Source organism: Lolium rigidum, unplaced genomic scaffold, assembly GCF_022539505.1.
Source record: "Lolium rigidum isolate FL_2022 unplaced genomic scaffold, APGP_CSIRO_Lrig_0.1 contig_46334_1, whole genome shotgun sequence".
Taxonomy (NCBI): domain Eukaryota; kingdom Viridiplantae; phylum Streptophyta; class Magnoliopsida; order Poales; family Poaceae; genus Lolium; species Lolium rigidum.
In genome coordinates, this window is record NW_025900652.1 from 4,945 (window position 1) to 23,990 (window position 19,046).

At 46.6% G+C, this 19,046-nt stretch overlaps 2 protein-coding genes across 2 annotated transcripts; one reads left to right on the plus strand and one right to left on the minus strand.

Annotated features, from left to right (window-relative positions):
* The first annotated feature begins 3,314 nt into the window (after positions 1 to 3,314).
* On the plus strand, positions 3,315 to 6,719 carry LOC124681558 (F-box protein At5g06550). Its single transcript, XM_047216455.1, has 2 exons — positions 3,315 to 4,612; positions 6,201 to 6,719. The coding sequence occupies exons 1-2, from the start codon at positions 3,315 to 3,317 to the stop codon at positions 6,442 to 6,444; spliced, it is 1,542 nt and encodes a 513-aa protein (XP_047072411.1). The 3' UTR covers positions 6,445 to 6,719.
* A 744-nt stretch (positions 6,720 to 7,463) lies between these two features.
* On the minus strand, positions 7,464 to 13,024 carry LOC124681557 (prolycopene isomerase, chloroplastic). Its single transcript, XM_047216454.1, has 13 exons — positions 12,466 to 13,024; positions 12,180 to 12,386; positions 12,002 to 12,101; positions 11,719 to 11,801; positions 11,552 to 11,608; positions 11,322 to 11,474; positions 11,167 to 11,245; positions 10,751 to 10,899; positions 10,482 to 10,616; positions 10,259 to 10,372; positions 8,263 to 8,373; positions 8,033 to 8,141; positions 7,464 to 7,846 (listed from the first exon to the last, which is right to left on the minus strand). Exons 1-13 carry the CDS (start codon positions 12,868 to 12,870, stop codon positions 7,773 to 7,775), a joined length of 1,776 nt encoding a protein of 591 aa, XP_047072410.1. The 5' UTR covers positions 12,871 to 13,024; the 3' UTR covers positions 7,464 to 7,772.
* Positions 13,025 to 19,046: the final 6,022 nt, after the last annotated feature.

Sequence of the window (19,046 nt, forward strand, 5' to 3'; positions counted from 1 at the left end):
TACTGAAGGCCCGCGACCCGAAGATTATAAAGCCCGGAAGCCCAGTTAGGAGAGAGTTTGGAAAGATAGAATTGTATTAGGAGTATTGACTTGTAACTACTACGGGACGGACTCAGATTGTCTCCCGAACTCTGTAACTTGCGTATCACGAAACCTCGGCTCCGCCTCTTATATAAGGGGGAGTCGAGGGACGAAGAGAGGATCGATTTCATTGTCAACACAACCCTAGTTTTCCAATAGTCGAGCACTTTTCCGACTGAAACCCTCGAGATCTACTTGCCCTCTACTTCCAACTAAACCCTAGTCTACAATTCGTAGGCATTGACAAGTTAATCCCTTATCAGCTGGAAACGTTTTTTATTTAGCGCGCCACAAATCCTTTTGGGGGACGATTTGAGGGGACGCGACTGGAGATGCTCTAATATCGTTCACGACAAAGGAAGTCTTGATCCAGATCATTCTATGAAGTTGACGAGAGATACTCTAGCATTACTGGATATTCCGAGCCAGCATGCTAGAATTTTGCCAGGTCATGGATGGATGCCTCCTGATGAGGAGTGTGTGAAGATCAATACTAATGCTGGTATTTCGTTCGATGCACAAAAGGGGGAGCAGGAGGGATCGCGAGATCATCTTCTGGCTTCATTGGGGCTTGGAGTAAGCCATATCTGGGTATCACATATCCTTTGATTGCTGACGTTTTGGCTCTTCGAGACGGGGTTATCTTCGCCAAGCTTTGAGGTTTTTCACGAGTGGAGATGGAAGTAGACTTTTTAGAGGTTGTTAATCTCTGGGACTCTACGCACAGTTTCTCGCTCAGCAGTAACACATGTTCTGTTAGAAATAGAAGGGCTAGCCTCATCGTTTTTTCCTTTTGTTATTCAGCATGTACAGAGGACAGCCAGTGTGTCAGCTCACCTGTGGGCGAAGTTAGGATGCACGCAGGAGAAGACGTCTGTTGAATGGACCTCGCACCCAGTTTCCTCACGACCAGCCTCCAAACTGATGGATGCTGGAATAGTTTCGTCTGAACTGAAGTTTTCCCACAAAAAAAATTTTGTATACTCGATGGAGTACATTTTCTTGAGGGAAAAGAAGTACGTGTTCACAGCTGAAGAAGATTACACCGCACACACACGCACTGAAACAAAGAAAGCAAAATGAAGATCCACCACACAGCCTGTTGTCGACGAACGACGGCACCACCCGAAAGCCGCCGAAGACGAAGACGACAAGCGCACCACCGAGCCACAGCCAAACGGGGGCCGTTCGCAGCGAAGCTGCCTTGAAGAACCGCAGAAAACATCTGGCGCGACAGAAGGAATCGAGGACGATGAAGGAACATGGGCGGGGAATTTCCCCGAGCCACCGCAGCCACGCCAACGCCACCTCCCGCCGCACCAGGAGCAGAATACAAAGGCGACCACCAACTCCCACAGACCCACTCCAGATGCCTCGGACAAAGCCAGCTCATGTACAGGACTCTCAGACTCCACGACAAGGACGGAGCCATCCTTGCCGTCGCGGAGATGGAGCCGAGACAAAAGCTCCACGAACTGGTCGTCACCTCCGGCGCAACCACCAGCTCCAGAGACCAGCTCCACTACCTCCGCAGCGAGACCACCCGCCTCACCAGAACAGGGAAAGGAGGGGGAGACGTTCCTCCGTAGCGCCGACACCACCGCCACCGTCTTCGATTGTGCCGGCCAGAGACACACACCTAGAACCCTAGGACTATATACACGCACGGCCAGATCCGGCGAGCAAAAACCCTCCGCCGGCGACATTTAGCGCCCCGGTGACAGTATAGTCACTCCGGGGACTAAATCAAGTTTAATTAGGTCCCTAGTTCGTAATGTAGGTGAAATATGCATGTATTTTGCCCTAGTATTGTAAATATTATGAACGAATTCAGCTTGATTCGATGAACTCGAGTGCGATCGCAAATTTCGATTTCCCGCGATGTTTGATTTCACCGAGTTCGGTTCAAGTTTTCGGTTTCTGTTCTGCGTCATCGCTAAATCCGCAACCAAATTATTTTTCGGGAGACTGAACTCGCTTTTTTCGGTTCCGAGAAATAGGGGCTCTGTTAGAGATGCTCTTAGGATGCACGCAGGAGAAGGCGTCCTGTTGGATGGACCTCGCACCCAGTTTCCTCACGACCAGCCTCCAAACTGATGGATGCTGGAATAGTTTCGTCTGAACTGAAGTTTTCCCACAAAAAAAAAGTTGTATACTCGATGGAGTACATTTTTTTTTTTGAGGGAAAAGAAGTATGTGTTCACAGCTGAAGAAGATTACACCGCATGCACACGCACTGAAACAAAGAAAGCAAAATGAAGATCCACCACACAGCTTGTTGTCAACGAACATCGGCACCACCCGAAAGCCGCCGAAGACGAAGACGACAAGCGCACCACCGAGCCACAGCCAAACGGGGTTCGGCCGCAGCGAAGCTGCCTTGAAGAACCGCAGAAAACATCTGGCGCGACCGCCGAAATCGAGGACGATGAAGGAACATCGGCGAGGAATTTCCCCGAGCCACCGCAGCCACGCCAACGCCACCTCCCGCCGCACCAGGAGTAGAATACGAAGGCGACCACCAACTCCCACAGACCCACTCCAGATGCCTCAGACAAAGCCAGCTCTACAGGACTCTCAGACTCCACGGCGAGGACGGAGCCATCCTTGCCGTCGCGGAGATGGATCCAAGACAAAAGCTCCACGAAGTGGTCGTCACCTTCGGCGCAACCACCAGCTCCAGAGAGCAGCTCCACTACCTCCGCAGCGAGACCACCCGCCTCACTAGAACAGGGAAAGGAGGGGGAGACCTTCCTCCGTAGCGCCGACACCACCGCCACCATCTTCGATTTTGCCGGCCAGAGACACACACCTAGAACCCTAGGACTATATACACGCATGGCCAGATCCGGAGCTCCCCTCCACCTCGCGGCGCCGAAGCGGCCACCAGAGGCGAAGGGGAGCGGCGAAGCCGAGAACCTTAGAGTCGCCCTCCCCTCTCCCACGATTTACTGTAGCAGAGGATGGGGATGCAGGTCCACCCTCGATGGAGTACATTTTAGCACGATGATAAAAATGCAGAAAATGTGACCATTCATGACGTGGTATCGAAAACCAGCTTCTCACTAGCAGGCTCGATCACAGCCGTCCATTATTACCTCAACGTGTGTCCGCGCCGTAGGAGTACCCATCTGCGTCACAGAAGGGCTGTTTTCGAAACCTTAACCCCCACCACCCCCTTTCCTCCCCTCCCCTCCCGCCGGCCGCCGCCGACGCCGTCCGCCCGAACGAGCATGCCCGGTGCTTTCCACTGCCTCCGCCCCTCCCTCAAGCGCAAGCGCAAACCCAAGCGCCGCGGCAGCAACCACCCCAAGAAGACCAGCGAATCGACGAACCTCGCCGCCGACGATGCCGCCGGAGGCGGAGACGCCTCCTTCGACCTGAAGAGCTCCGCCTCCGCTTCCACCGCTTCTGGCGGCGGTAGAGGAGGAGGTTGCCTCGTCCAGCCGCTCGGGAACCTCCTCCTCGCTGCCGCCCGCCGCGCCAACCTCAGGGACTCTGGTCTCGGCGCGCTTCGCCCGCTCCCTGATGACCTCATCCTCGATGTCCTCGGCCTTCTGCCCGCCCGAGACCTCGGCGCGCTCTCCGCGGCCTCCAAGGCCTTCTATGTCATCTCCTCCCACGACCCGCTCTGGCGGGCCATCGTCCTCGCCGACCTCGGCGGGAACTTCGCCTTTGCCGGCTCCTGGCGCGCCACCTACATCGCTGCCGCCTCCGGCCGCGCTCATTGCCCCCCGCGCGCCCTTGAGATCAAAGGCTTCTACTCGGACTACCTCTTCCAGAGCTGGCTATGCGCCAACATGGAGATGCGGACGGAGTGGCTCGACCGGGACACCATTGACCGCCGCCGCGGCTTATCTGTGGACAAATTCATAGCGGAATACGAGGAGCCCAATTGGCCGGTGCTGCTTGAGGGATGCCTTGATACATGGCCAGCGTTGCAAAAATGGACGAGGGAATATTTGCTGCAAGTCTCAGCTGGCAAGGAGTTTGCGGTCGGTCCAGTGAGCATGCCACTCGATAGGTACTTCCTCTATGCTGACAATGTGCAGGAGGAGAGGCCATTGTACCTATTTGATGCCAAGTTTGCTGAGAAGGTTCCAGAGATGGGGAGTGACTACGAAGTGCCGGTGTACTTCCAGGAGGACCTATTCAAGGTGCTCGGGGAGGAGAGGCCGGATCACCGGTGGATTATCATTGGTCCAGCGGGATCAGGGTCATCGTTCCATGTAGATCCTAACTCGACATCGGCGTGGAATGCTGTGATCAAGGGGGCTAAAAAGTGGGTCATGTTCCCACCGGAGGTGCCGCCACCAGGTGTCCACCCAAGTGCCGATGGGGCAGAGGTCACTAGCCCCGTGTCTATCATGGAGTGGTTCATGAACTTCTACGGAGCGTGTAGAACCTGGGAGAAGAGGCCGATTGAGTGTGTATGTCGGGCCGGAGACATTGTATTTGTGCCTAATGGATGGTGGCACTTGGTTATCAATCTCGAAGAGTCCATTGCCATCACTCAGAACTATGTGAGCAGGTTAGATTTCAAATTGCACACATTTCTTTCCTTCTTATGTTTTTTTCACTTCATGTCCATTGCCTGTTAGGCTGTTACTTGCTAAGCAACCATCACAAGTACAATTACACAAGCTTCTGCAATTGTTGTCCTTCATCTAGGGAGAATGGTTGTACTATTTTGTACCTTTTGTACAAACACATTCGCAAAAATGTGATCTCCACGCCACTTGCACAAATTAAGTGTACCACTATGATTGGCAGGGGTAATGTCAAAAGGCCAAAACGAGTGACAGCTGGGGCAAGTGGGGTCATTATCATAGGTAGAATCATGGTGCTCATCAATTTTCCATGATGTCGTTTGACATCATGATCAGAACGTAGCTTCAGCACTGAGGTGTACACAGCCAGAATTGCAAGAAATTCTAATCTCAATACTACTTCAACTCAAATACAACGTCCTAGGTTCTAAGCTTCTACGTACATATTTGTTGCTTCAATGTACTATATGTTTGTTGACTGAAAGCCCTGCCCCAACATGCTTGGAAAAAGGTTTTGGTGTTGTTGTTGTTGTTGTTGTTGTTGTTGTTGTTGTTGTTTATTTCAGCATTGTCAGATATAGGTGTTGTTGCCATTGTGTCAGATATGAATTATTATCAATTTAAGAAATATGTTGATCTTCAAAATGAGTTCTCTTTGGTTGAAGAACCTTCTTTCCTATAAATTATACATGAAACCTTCCTTATTCACAATGACATAATTTTGATTAAGGTTTAGGCTTTAAACCAAGGAAGATTAAGCCTAGTACTGGCATTAGCTCAGTATACAGGCTCTGTTTCTGGGGCAGCTACACGGTTGAATGAATAAAAAGGTTTTGTTGTTGTTGTTTTTGTTGTTATTGTTGTTGTTGAATATCATTTCAGCATTGTCAGATATAGGTGTTGTTGCCATTGTGTCAGATATGAATTATTATCAATTTAAGAAAAATATTGATCTTCAAAATGAGTTCTCTTTGGTTGAAGAACCTTCCTTCCTATAGTTTATACATGAAACCTTCCTTCTTCACAATGACATAGTAATTTTGATTAAGGTTTAGGCTTTAAACCAAGGAAGATTAAGCCTAGCCCTGGCATTAGCTCAGTATACAGGCTCTGTTTCTTGGGCAACTACACGGTTGAATGAATAAAATGGTTTTGTTTTTGTTGTTGTTGAATATCATTTCAGCATTGTCAAAAATAGGTGTTGTTGCCATTGTGTCGGATATGAATTATTTATAATTTAACAAAAATATTGATCTTCAAAATGAGTTCTCTTTGGTTGAAGAACCTTCTTTCCTATAGTTTATACATGAAACCTTCTTCACAATGACATAATTTTGATTAAGGTTTAGGCTTTAAACTAAGGAAGATTAAGCCTAGTCCTGGCATTAGCTCAGTATGCAGGCTCTGTTTCTGGGGCAGCTACACAGTTGAATGAATAAAATGCTTAATTCTTTATTTAGATGATTTCAGCAGAGTGTAACTTACTTCTTGTGAGGTAGCGTGCTATTTGCAAGAAAAAAATATAGCTTAACAGAATTGGTTCTCTTTCTTTCCTTGTGAAATGTCCAGGAGGAACCTGTTGAATGTTCTTGACTTTCTCAAGAGGCCCAATGCAAGTGAACTGGTGTCAGGAACCAAGGACAGGGTTAACCTGCACGACAAGTTCCGGAACGCAATAGATGCAGCTTACCCTGGGACGATTAGTCAGCTTGAAGTTGAAGCTCAGAAGAAGGCTGCTGCTCGGAAGAAGAAAACTGCATTCTGGGATTCTGCTGTGGACGCCAACACTGGAGGATTCAAGTTCTCTTTCTGATTTTCTTGCAGCAGCTAGGTCTGTGTAGTGTTGGCTGAACATTTTGTCTCATTCTGTTTACATGAGCAGTCACATTCGATTTTGCTTTAAGAATTTGGGTCCATGGGCCTTTCAGCATGGAGTGAAGCATATTCTTTCGCTTGTATAAGGCTATGATGATCTGTCATGTTTGCAGCATCAAAATTTTGGAAGAGTTCAGTTTCGGGTAACATTGGTCCCATCGTTGTTGTAAGGTTGTACCACCATGTACTGTAATTTACATCATATAAATTGATCCTTGATCTTAAAAACTCGAGTTAAAAATTGTTCGCATTTTGGCTAGTTGACAGTGGACAAGATTGTAGCATATTCGACGATAGATGTCCATGCATTGGAGATGATGTTACATGGATAGTTGATATCTATGTGAACATCAATTGAATAGTAGCATTTCCACATTGTAGTGCGGCTAGTGCCCGGAAACCACAAATGGTACCCGGGCTACATGTAACCTGATATTTTACAAAATTCGGAAACAACAATTTAAAGTTTCAAAAAACCTGGAGAAATATTCTAGATATAGTCAATGACATATAGTATTTTAGAATACACGAAAATGACAAAATCTGAGAATCTTGGGACATTTGAAAAGTTGCACTGTTCACTATTTCAGATCTACAATTTTGTTAATTTTGCACTGCCCGGAATACAGATTATCTCACACAGTTTTTGGCACAATGATACAATGAATCATTGTCTACATCTAGAATTTTATTTGTATTTTTTTTAAGTTTTAAATTGTTGTTTTCGAATTTTCAAAAAATCGGGCTACATGTAGCCTGTCCTACCCATGACCCGACTTGCACAAGCTTCTATTTGGTCCCAGAACAAAGTGCTATCGTTCACACAGAAATCAAAAATTGACAGAACATCTGCTTTATCTTCAGAAAGTTACAGCGTGACACAGAGATCAGCCTTAGGTTGTTTCAGCGACATATACAACTGTGCGCGGAGTAGGATCACTTTGCGGCCCAGAGACAAGCAGACAAATGATCAGATTATCAAATCCCTGGTTCTCTTAAGTTACAGTTTAAAATCGGTATAGTAATCCAATATTCTCGATCACTTGGACAAGATTTCAGCCTTTCAGGAAAACATGGCCTGAAACCCAGCTGGGTGTATACATCAGGCAGCAACAAAAATGGTTCACAAAGGCTGCTGATGGGCTATTGTACGGACGGGTCTACACATCTGGTCTGGTCATGCGGTAACCCTGACATCTGTGAGGCTGTGACCATCTTCTTATGTGCAAACATTAAGACCTCTCTAGGTCTTCATCTGATATTAGTCTATGCGAGTGTTCTAAACCATCTGAGGACACCAAGAAGGCCAGTGTCTAGGATAGGAGACCTTTGTTCAAGATCTGCAAGAAAAGCAAATCAGCCAAAAGATCGCATTGTTCCACAGTGACTGATGGTTTGCTGAGCTAGAAGATGTGTCTACTTCCTGGCAGCTAATTTTTTTCATGCTAGAAACTCTTCCTTTGATATAAAATATTATTAAGATAACATTTGCTAAGAGACAGTGAAAACTCGGTTCTGTGTTTTACCTATGTCTGCTGCAACTCGATGAGCACACATTACCCCTGAAAATGCCACAGCAATCACACCTTGCCCAGGAAAACAACTGTCACCAACGCAGTAAAGGCCATCTATTGACTGTAAATCAGACACTGTAGCTTCAGTTCTACTAATCTTATATCACCGATGACATCACGTAGTACATTAGGTTAACCAAAAAAAAGATCTTGAAATCTGTATTAAATAATTATTAACTTACAGTAGTATTGAAAGGCATTGCCAGCAATCCCTTGGGTTTATCGCGTGGCATGGGTCCATATGTACCATCATTTCGGGCAAGAAATCTTCGGTGAGTTTTTGGTGATCCTACCTGGCCAAACCAAATAGTAATCGTATGTTGTATTAGAAAACATACTAGTACTACAAATCAAAACACGCCTACTGAATTTCACAGCATAGCATCAAAGGAATGTAAATTTGGCCCATGAAAGCCCCCCTAATTCAATGTATTTATCCTGGTTGACAATGCATGGTGGTCTATCATGCACAATACAATCTGTTGCACAAGATACACTGAGAAATTGGTCAACAACCAAAACCTAACTGTGGTTTGGTTCAAAGACCAGATTCTAATACCTGACTATTTGTTATTCCCTCCGTTCACTATGATAAGATGTTTTAGATATTTCAATGTGGAGTAGATACGGTCGGAAATGAGCGAACCTGCCCACTGAAACGTGTCTAGATACATGCATTTTCGAAAGGAAAAAAACTTCTAAGAGCATCTCTAACAGAGCCCGTAAATCCCGCCGGAACTGAACTTTTCCGGCGGATTTACGGGTTCGGGCCGAAACGCGCGCAGAACAGACACCGAATACATTGGCCGGACCGAATCGGAAGTTCAGGGGCCGAGAAACTCCCCGCACGACCCCTATTAAAAGGGTTCGCGGAGGGGAGTTCGATTCGTAAACCCTACTCCCGCCGCCGCCTCCTGCCTCCGCTCCGACGAGCGATTCCGGACTCTCCGACGCCGCTCCGCCACTTCGGCCAGCTCCCCTCCGTCCGGAATGGCGCGTGCAAGACGCGTGGGTAGGGGAGGTGGCCGATCCGGCGCCGGAAGGTCAACTCGGCGTCCGCCGGGTGTACGGGCGTCGCCGGAGCGCGCCAGGCGTAGGCGCTCCGACGGCGCGTGGAAGCGGGCCGGCCGGAAGTGGCCGGAGATGATGGCGTACCTGCAAGCGCGCGCGGAGGAGGCGCTGGAAGGAGAAGCGGAGGCGCCCCCGCTGCCGGCGCGTGCAGCCCGCCGCTGCCGGCGCTGCCCCCGCACGGCGACGACGACGATGCCGCCACCGGGCCGCCTCTAGCCTGCGGGAGCACCTCCGAGGCGGCGGTCGTCAAGGTGGCGGCGGTCGTCATCGCCTAGGAAGACCCGGCGAGCAAAAACCCTCCGCCGGCGACATAAGCGCCCCGGTGACAGTATAGTCACTCCGGGGACTAAAAATCTAGTTCAATTAGGTCCCTAGTTCGTAATGTAGGTCGAATATGCATGTATTTTGCCCTAGTATTGTAAATTATGAACGAATTCAGCTTGATCCGATGAAATCGAGTGCAATCGCGAATTTCGATTTCCCGCGACGTTTGATTTCAGCGAGTTCGGTTCACGTTTTCGGTTTCTGTTCTGCGCCGTCGATAAATCCGCTACCAAATTGTTTTTCGGGAGACTGAACTCACTTTATTCGGTTCCGAGAAATAGGGGCTCTGTTAGAGATGCTTAAAACATCTTATAATAGTGAACGGAGGGAGTACTTGATATTGTTTATATGATTTGAAAAAAGTCAAGCACTTATTTAAGAGCTTTGTGTGTAGGTTGACCCACGGCCCATTTTGTTTAACTGATGCCCAAAAACTTATTCATGTTGGTGTATGTATCAAACACTCTTCACTAGAGGTAATTATAGTGATTGAGGTTCTCGACTAACCTAGAAATATTACCTCATACTGGGTAAATTGGTTAGTCAAGAAAATGTGATAAATTCGCGAGATGAGATGTTCTGCTGATCTCCCGATATCATCTCAAGTACTGCATCATCAATAGGCTAATCATATTTTTGCAACTAACTACTACATACTTACTCATGCTCCCTTGTCAATTTGAGGAATGCTCGCCAGCACTTTCAAATTCAAATATGAAGTAGTAAAATTTAAATAACTGAAAATATCAAGAATCCCAACATGGAAGGACTGTAAGATGATACCTCCTTGAGGACTATTGAGTCTTGAAGACCAGGAAACAACTTCTTTTCAAGTCTTTGTATGATCTCATTTGCCACAAGCTCCTTTTTCTGCTCATAATCCTTCCTAGGCAGACCCTATCGAAGAAAGTAAAGCAGTAGTATGAGCATCAACCAATACATATTCATACAAAAGGCAGTTTGTCATATTTTCCAATAGAAATTATATTTTAGAGCACTGACATACCTCCCAATCTTCTATGCCTGCAGTCGTAAATATATGAAGTATGTGATGTCCTTCTGGTGCCAAGGATGGATCAAGAACTGTAGGGATACTTAAAAATATGCTTCCATAAGGCTTCTCCAAGTTAGACCAGTCATCCTGCCAGTTGCCCTCACAGTTAAACTCATTACAGATTAAATTGTTCATATGAAATTCACCACTAATGTGATAGTGCTTCTAGCCCTCGATGGTGGCATACCCAGTAACCCAGTAGCATAAAACCTAGTGCTTACCTCCAGTACAAAATGGTGGCAGTCAGTACCAGCAGGTAATACTGACGCTTTGACACCCAGATGAATGGATAGAAAAGATGGCGCCTTAACATAATTCTTCTGAAAGTTCTTCTCCTCTTCTGGAAGCTCTTCAACTTTAACGAGTTTCCCTGTAAGATCACGTATTTGTTAACTCCCGAAGTATGAAACGTCCATACTTAAGAAGGTCTTATGAAACAGTTCACATTGACAGAATAATATCAGTAATTACTAATTAAGTTACCAACACAAGTGTCACACTTCTGAATTTTTATAACATGAGAAGCAAAAGTACGGCAAAGTTGAAGCAGATGAAGGACATTGTAACAAGTCAACATGAGAGAGAGATACTCTTTCTAGATTGAAAGTGTCATTGAAACATATATGTGCAAAATTACCAAATGTGTCCCATCTTGTGGCATTTGATATCACTGTTTTAGCAAAGAACTCCTTCCCATTTGATAACTTGACTCCAACCTGCAGTAATAAAAATGTTCAGCTGAGAAGCCAAAAACTAAACTCCATATATTTGAAGTCAGTAAGACGAACTCACAGCTTTTCCCTTTTCAAGAATAACATTGGTCACATTCGCCTTGTAACGTATTTCACTGCCTTTTTCAACAAGGCCATTTGCCAAGGCCACAGCAATACCACCCACACCGCCGACTGGATAATTAATTCCTCCATAGTGCCTATCGCACAAGACCTGTCAGGTTGACTTTGAGATAACTGAAGGTTGAATGAATTTGAAACAAAGGTCTGACAGATTAACATCGAACTTACCATGCTGGCATTGATCATGGGTGTTTTCAAGGCATTCACTGTGCTCACAATAAAACACTAGAAACACCATATGTTAGTTTGATTATTCAAATCAGCAAAAGTTGAATGAAAATGTATGTGAGTGGAGAAAGAATTAACAAGTGAGTAAACTCACAAATATCTCACACCTCAGCATCGATGAAGGATAGCAGCTGCTGATCTTTTATGAACTTGCGAGCAATATCCCCAGCATTCTGTGGCAGATAATATGCTGCATCACAGGAACTTTTTTGTATCAAACATTATATATGATGGCAAGCTTATCCTCTCACAGCAAATCACTTTTCTATTGCTTTTGAGATTACAGTTATTTCAACTTAAGTTAACTAATTGTTCTAAATAATTACTCTGTAGAAAAAAATAGGAGCAGAACTTTTAAATTTAAGAATTGTAAGGATGCAGTTTTCATACCGAGAGTCAAGCACTCGAGAGGCTTCTTAAAAAATTGCCCGAAAAGGTATAGAGGTTCCTCGAGGGACTTTAGTTCCAAAGAATTTAATGAATTGAAGATCTGTTGATATGAGACATAGCTGTAAGTTGCGAGGTTTGCACAACACAAAGGTATGAGATACAAGTATAAAGACAGTACCTTCCAACATATGCCATAGAATTTCAGGATTCCTTGTTTTTCATGAGGGAATTTGCTAACCAGCTCTTTGACGAAGTCGTTATACTCCCTATGCACAAGAACGGAAAGATCACCAGGTAGATGGAAATGAACCGTAGAAGGGTCTGCTATGACCTCCATCTTACATCCAACTGCTTCTAGTGCTCGGGTTATCAAATTTAAGTTTCCCTAGATAACAGCACATGTCATATTTCTTACCAAATTTAAGTTGAGTGGAATTGGAACGCCGTTGCTCTGTGTCGCTCACCTTGTCGGAGAATCCGAACATGACGGAGGAGCCGACGTCGAAGGTGAAGCCGTCGCGGCGGTAGTAGCCGGAGCTGCCCCCCGGGATGATGTACTTCTCGAGCACCAGCACCCGCGCCCCTTTGGCCGCCAGCTGCGTGGCCGCCACCATCCCGCCGATCCCCGACCCGACCACAATCGCGTCGTATCGTCCCCCTTCATCGCCCCCCTCCCCCGCTAGCGACTTCTCCGTCACAACCGCCGCCGCTTGCTTCTCCGACAGCACCGCCAGTCTTGACCTGCTGCATCCGCGGGGTTGACTACCGAGAGCGCGGAGGCGAGAGGCCTGCGGTGCGGCGGTGGCAGAGGCGGGGAGGAGCGGGGCGTGGAGGGTCCTCGCGGCGAGGGGCGAGAGGAGGAGCGGCATGGAGGCGAGGCGTTGGAGCAGATGCGAGGTCGGGGTAGTTATAGTGGAGGGGGGAAGTCTCCTCGCCGGCTGAGGAATCTGGCGGGGAGGTCGGAGTGTGGATTCCCCGGCGGGAGGAGACGAAAAAGGCGAGTGGCGGTTAGCGGAGGGAAGGGGATGAGGGATGGACTCAGCTTCAGTAACGTTGTGTTCGACTTAGTCCATATCTGAGCCATCCATTGCTGATCCAACGGACTGAGGCGACCAAAGGCAAAAATCCATCCAGACTTGAGCAACATCGAACGCGGGCGAGGAGTTCTTCACGGGATCCAGTCATCCAGACTTCAGCAATATGCAACATGTTTGCAGATGATTCGTTGATACTCATGAAAGTTAACCCTGGGAGTTCTCAACATCTGCAACATGTTCTACAACAGAGCCGTCTCCAGAAATTTGGAGCCCCAGTGCGTAATGTAAGATGTGGTTCTAAATTTTGAAATTCGTATAACATAACAGAAGTGTAATTTCATTTAATTATGTTTAAATCCATTAATTGATTGATCATTCATAACTTGATTATTTGATGGGTTGATCGAGAATCGGTGATCCGGATGATGGCTTGATTTTGTTCCACGTTTGCTCATGTCATGATTCTGTTAAGTATATGTTAAATAGTGGTAGTGCTTAATCCCCACATAAAAACACTAGTGCTTCATACTCCATTCAGAAAAAAATCGAGATTAACTACATTTAGCATATATGGAACAATGATGCTAAATAAGAAAATGGGTAGAGTATTACCAGGGGGGCACATCCAACTTCCAGCGCCCTAGTTTCCTTTTACAGAATAATGCTCTCTCCGGTCTCTTTTAATTGACTCAAATTTAGTACAAATTTGTACTAAATCTGAGTCAATTAAAAAAGAACGGAGGGAGTACAACGTTATTTACCTAGTCACAGCCCATTCCTATGCCAGTCAAGAAACGAATGGCCCAAAAGCCCAATAACGCTTCAGTTCTTCTGTTCCTTATTCGATCTTCTTCTCGATCGTGATCGAGAACACAGGAGCTCCAATGACGGTGCTGCAACTTTTTCGCTGTGATCTCTTGTATACGTCGAGAAGAATAAAAAATATTAAGTTAGGGCGGTCGCTCCAACTTGCAGTAACATGTCTTCTGCCTCTGTTGGTAGCTAACCAACAAGCTTGGGTAAGTTTTGGGGGGCCCCTAGTTTTGGGGGGCCCTGTGTCGTCGCACAACTCGCACTTGCTCATCGACGACCTTGTTCTACAACTGTATGAGGTTTGCTCGGGGCAGATAATCAACGCGGACAAATCCTCCATTATGTTCAGCAAGAATACTAAGCGGGACGACAAGAATGCCATGATGACCAGCTTGGGAGTGACTAGTGAAACCTGGAACGAACGCTATCTCGGGCTTCCGGTGTATGTTGGCAAATCAAGATCCAAGGTGTTTGCTTACCTGAAGGATAGGATTTGGAAACGAATCCAGGGATGGATGGAAAGGATGTTGTCCAAAGTGGGGAAGGAGATACTTATCAAAGCTTGTGCCCAGGCTATCCCAAATTCGCTATGACTTGTTTTGATATCACCAAGGGGGTGTGTGAAGAGATCAATGTGATGATTTGCAGACATTGGTGGGCATACCAAGACAATGACAACAAACTCCATTGGCTCAGCTGGGAGAAGTTTACCTTGCCGAAGAAAGATGGTGGGCTAGGATATAAAGATTTGCATGCTTTCAACATGGCCATGCTTGCGAAACAGGCCTGGAGGCTGCTGTCTGATCCAAATTCCCTTTGTGCGTGTGTGTTGAAGGCCAGGTACTACCCAAACTCGTCCGTCCTCGAGGCCAGCCCTAGGGATGGCATTTCTTACACATGGAGGAGTATCCTGAAGGGTGTTCAGGTCATCAAGCAGGGGGTTATCAAACGTATTGGTGATGGGGCCTCGATTGACATCTGACACGATCATTGGCTGCCCAGGGACTGGTCTAGGAAGCCCATCACTCCTCGGGGACAAAATGTGTACACCAAAGTGGCGGAGTTGATTGATCCGTCCACTGGATCATGGGACACCATCCCGATTGACGATATCTTCGGAATGCAAGATGCAAAGCTAATCAAAGCGATGCCGGTCTTTGAAGATATGGATGATCGTTGGGCGTGGCACCCGACTCCAAATGGTCAATTCTCAGTGAAGTCTGCTTATAAACTCTGCAGGAATGACATTGTGAAGCCTAGCTCCTCCGGCGAAAATTCTGCACCTTGTGGTGTCTTCAATTGGAACATGATCTGGAAAGCTAATGTTACCCCCAAGCAAAACAATTTCTGTGGCGCCTTGCACACAACAGCCTCCCCCTCAGGTGGAGTATCATCAGGAGAGGAATGGAGCTTGACCCCATCTGCCCCGTGTGCTCTAGATTCAGCGAGGATGGTGGCCACCTGTTCCTCAACTGCAAACCTATTCGTGCTCTATGGAGAGAGATGAATCTTGATCACATTAGAACTAAGCTGAAGTCCTGTTTTGATGCTAAGGATGTTCTTGCTCAGATTCTCAGCACGCCCGACCAGGAGAAGCTGAAGTGTGTTGCCCTGTTGTCAGTTTGGTGGCGAGTGAGGAACAAGTGTAATGCCGGCGAGTTCACAGCCTCATCGGTGTCTGTGAACCATCAGGTCCTTTCCCTTACCTCTGAGTTTGACAGGTTCTGTAAAAATCTGAAGAGGGAGTGTCAATCTGCTCCGCAAGCCAAATGGCATCCTCCGGAGTCTGATATTCTGAAGATCAATATTGATGGCAGCATGAACCCGTCCACTGATTCTGGTGGATGGGGTTTCGTCATCAGAGATAGACTGGGTGAGGTTGCTGGAGCAGGAGCTGGTTATTTGAATGCTGTTCAAGACGCTCTCCATGTTGAGGCTGAGGCATGTCTGCAATCACTACTGCAGGCACAAAGCTGGGGCATATCTCACGTCCAGGTCGAGACTGATTCACAGTTGTAGGTACAAGCGATCAATGGTGGTGAGCACGATCTATCAAAAAATGGAGCTATCTTTAGGGAGATTAAATTCCAGATTTCTTTGAACTTTCCTTGTTTTAGTATCTCGTATTGCCCTCGGGCCTGTAATCATGTGGCAGACGCTATGGCGGCGCTTGGCGCAAGATCAGGGCTCAGACCCCCAGCCTTCTGGCCGGGCTGTGTCCCTGATTTTGTGAATGTTTTGGTAGCCAGCGATGTTGCTGGTCTCACCGTTTAATGGAATGCATGTTTCCATCTAAAAAAAAGACTTCAGCAATATCAAAGGCATGGACCGCTCCGTACTGTGTACGAGAGGAGAGGATCGAAGGAGGGCTCGCCGCCACTGCCACGCTGTGTCTGATGTTCGATACTTCAATCCTCACCGACCAAGCCGCCGCTAACCACGCACTCCCATGCTCTATGACAGGAACGCCACTCGCCGCATGGCCTCGTCGTCCTCCGTGGCCACGTCCAGATGGTGAACGCTACTGGCCTACTGCCGCCTTGTGGTCCCGCGAAAAAACTTCTCGCCCGCGCCCGATTCTGCTGAAGTCTAGGTGGATTTTGCCTTCGGTCACGCTCAGGCCGTTGGATCGGAAATGGATGGCTCAGATGTAGACTAAGTCTCACGGTGACTTATGAACACAACGTTAGAAGCTGAGTCCGGGATGAGGGGGCATCGGGCACGGGCGCTGATACGTCTCCGACGTATCGATAATTTCTTATGTTCCATGCCACATTATTGATGATATCTACATGTTTTATGCATACTTTATGTTATTATTATGCGTTTTCCGGAACTAACCTATTGACGAGATGCCGAAGTGCCGGTTCTCGTTTTCTGCTGTTTTTGGTTTCGAAATCCTAGTAACGAAATATTCTCGGAATTGGACGAAATCAACGCCCGGGTTCCTATTTTCACCGGAAGCATCCGGAACACCCGAGAGCCGCCAGAGGGGGGCCATGTGGGCCCCAGACGACAGGGTGGCGCGGCCTGGGCCCTGGCCGCGCCCCCCTATGGTGTCGCCGCCTCGTCGCCCCTCCGACTCCGCCTCTTCGCCTAAAGGTCCCTGACCTAAAACCTCGATACGAAAAAGCCACGGTACGAGAAACCTTCCAGAGCCGCCGCCATCGCGAAGCCAAGATCTGGGGGACAGGAGTCTCCGTTCGGCACGCCGCCGGGCGGGGAAGTGCCCCGGAAGGCTCCTCCATCGACACCACCGCCATCTCCATCAACGCCTGCTCGTCTCCCATGAGGAGGGAGTAGTTCTCCATCAAGGCTCGGGGCTGTACCGGTAGCTATGTGGTTCATCTCTCTCCTATGTGCTTCAATACAATAATCTCATGAGCTGCCTTACATGATTGAGATTCATATGATGATGCTTGTAATCTAGATGTCGTTATGCTAGTCAAGTGAATTTTACTTATGTGATCTCCGGAGACTCCTTGTCCCACGTGTGTAAAGGTGACAGTGTGTGCACCGTGTGGGTCTCTAAGGCTATATTTCACAGAATACTTATTCAATGTTATGAATGGCGTAGTGAAGTGCTTATTTATATCTCTTTATGATTGCAATGTGTTTTGTATCACAATTTATCTATGTGCTACTCTAGTGATGTTATTAAAATAGTTTATTCCTCCTGCACGGTGTAATGGTGACAGTGTGTGCATCCGTGTTAGTACTTGGCATAGGCTATGATTGTGATCTCTTGTAGATTATGAAGTTAACTATTGCTATGATGGTATTGATATGATCTATTCCTCCTACATAGTGTGAAGGTGACAGTGTGCATGCTGTGTTAGTACTTGGTTTAGTTTTGTTGATCTGTCATGCACTCTAAGGTTATTTAAATATGAACATTGAATTGTGGAGCTTGTTAACTCCGGCATTGAGGGTTCGTGTAATCCTACGCAATGTGTTCATCATCCAACAAAAGAGTGTAGAGTATGCATTTATCTATTCGTTATGTGATCAAAGTTGAGAGTGTCCACTAGTGAAAGTCTATTCCCTAGGCCTTGTTCCTAAATATCGCTATCGTCGCTTGTTTCATCGTTTTACTGCGTTACTATCGCTACCATATTACCACCATCAACTACACGCCAGCAAGCTATTTTCTCGGCGCCGTTACTACTCGCTCATATTCATTCATACCACCCGTATTTCACTATCTCTTCGCCAAACTAGTGCACCTATTAGGTGTGTTGGGGACACAAGAGACTTCTTGCTTTGTGGTTGCGGGGTTGCATGAGAGGGATATCTTTGACCTCTTCCTCCCCGAGATCGATAAACCTTGGGTGATCCACTTAAGGGAAACTTGCCGCTATTCTACAAACCTCTGCTCTTGGAGGTCCAACACCTGTCTACAAGAATAGAAGCTCCCGTAGACATCAAGCTATTTTCCGGCGCCGTTGTCGGGGAGGAAAGGTAAAAGGTACTCACACTCCGGATCTCGGCTACTAAGCTATTTTCGCCGTTGTAAGTACTCGAAGCTATTTCCTTTAGATCCTGCAATTGCATCTTTTTGTTTCTTGTTTACACTAGTTAGGCATAATGGACACCAATGAGCTTCTTATTCTATTTCCGGATTTAATACATGGATGGTTTGATGCGAAAATTAAAAAACCTATGGAACATATTAGTATGAACGCTTTGAACACCATTGTTGCTAATGATATGGAAAATTCTAAGCTTGGGGAAGCTGGTTTTGATGAGCATGATATTTTTAGTCCCCCAAGCATTGAGGAGAAAATTTACTTTGATGATGCTTTGCCTCCTATTTATGATGATTATAATGATAGTAGTCTTTTAGTACCGCTTTGTTATGGAGGATAAATTTGATTATGATTACAATATGCCTCCTATATTTGATGATGAGAATAATAATGATAGCTACTTTGTTGAATTTGCTCCCACTACAACTAATAAAATTGATTATGCCTATGTGGAGAGTAATAATTTTATGCATGAGACTCATGATAAGAATGCTTTATGTGATAGTTATATTGTTGAGTTTGCTCATGTTGCTACTGAAAGTTATTATGAGAGAGGAAAATATGGTTGTAGAAATTTTCATGTTACTAAAACACCTCTCTATATGCTAAAAATCTTGAAGCTGCAGTTGTTTTATCTTTCTATGCTTGTTGCATTATGCTTCATGA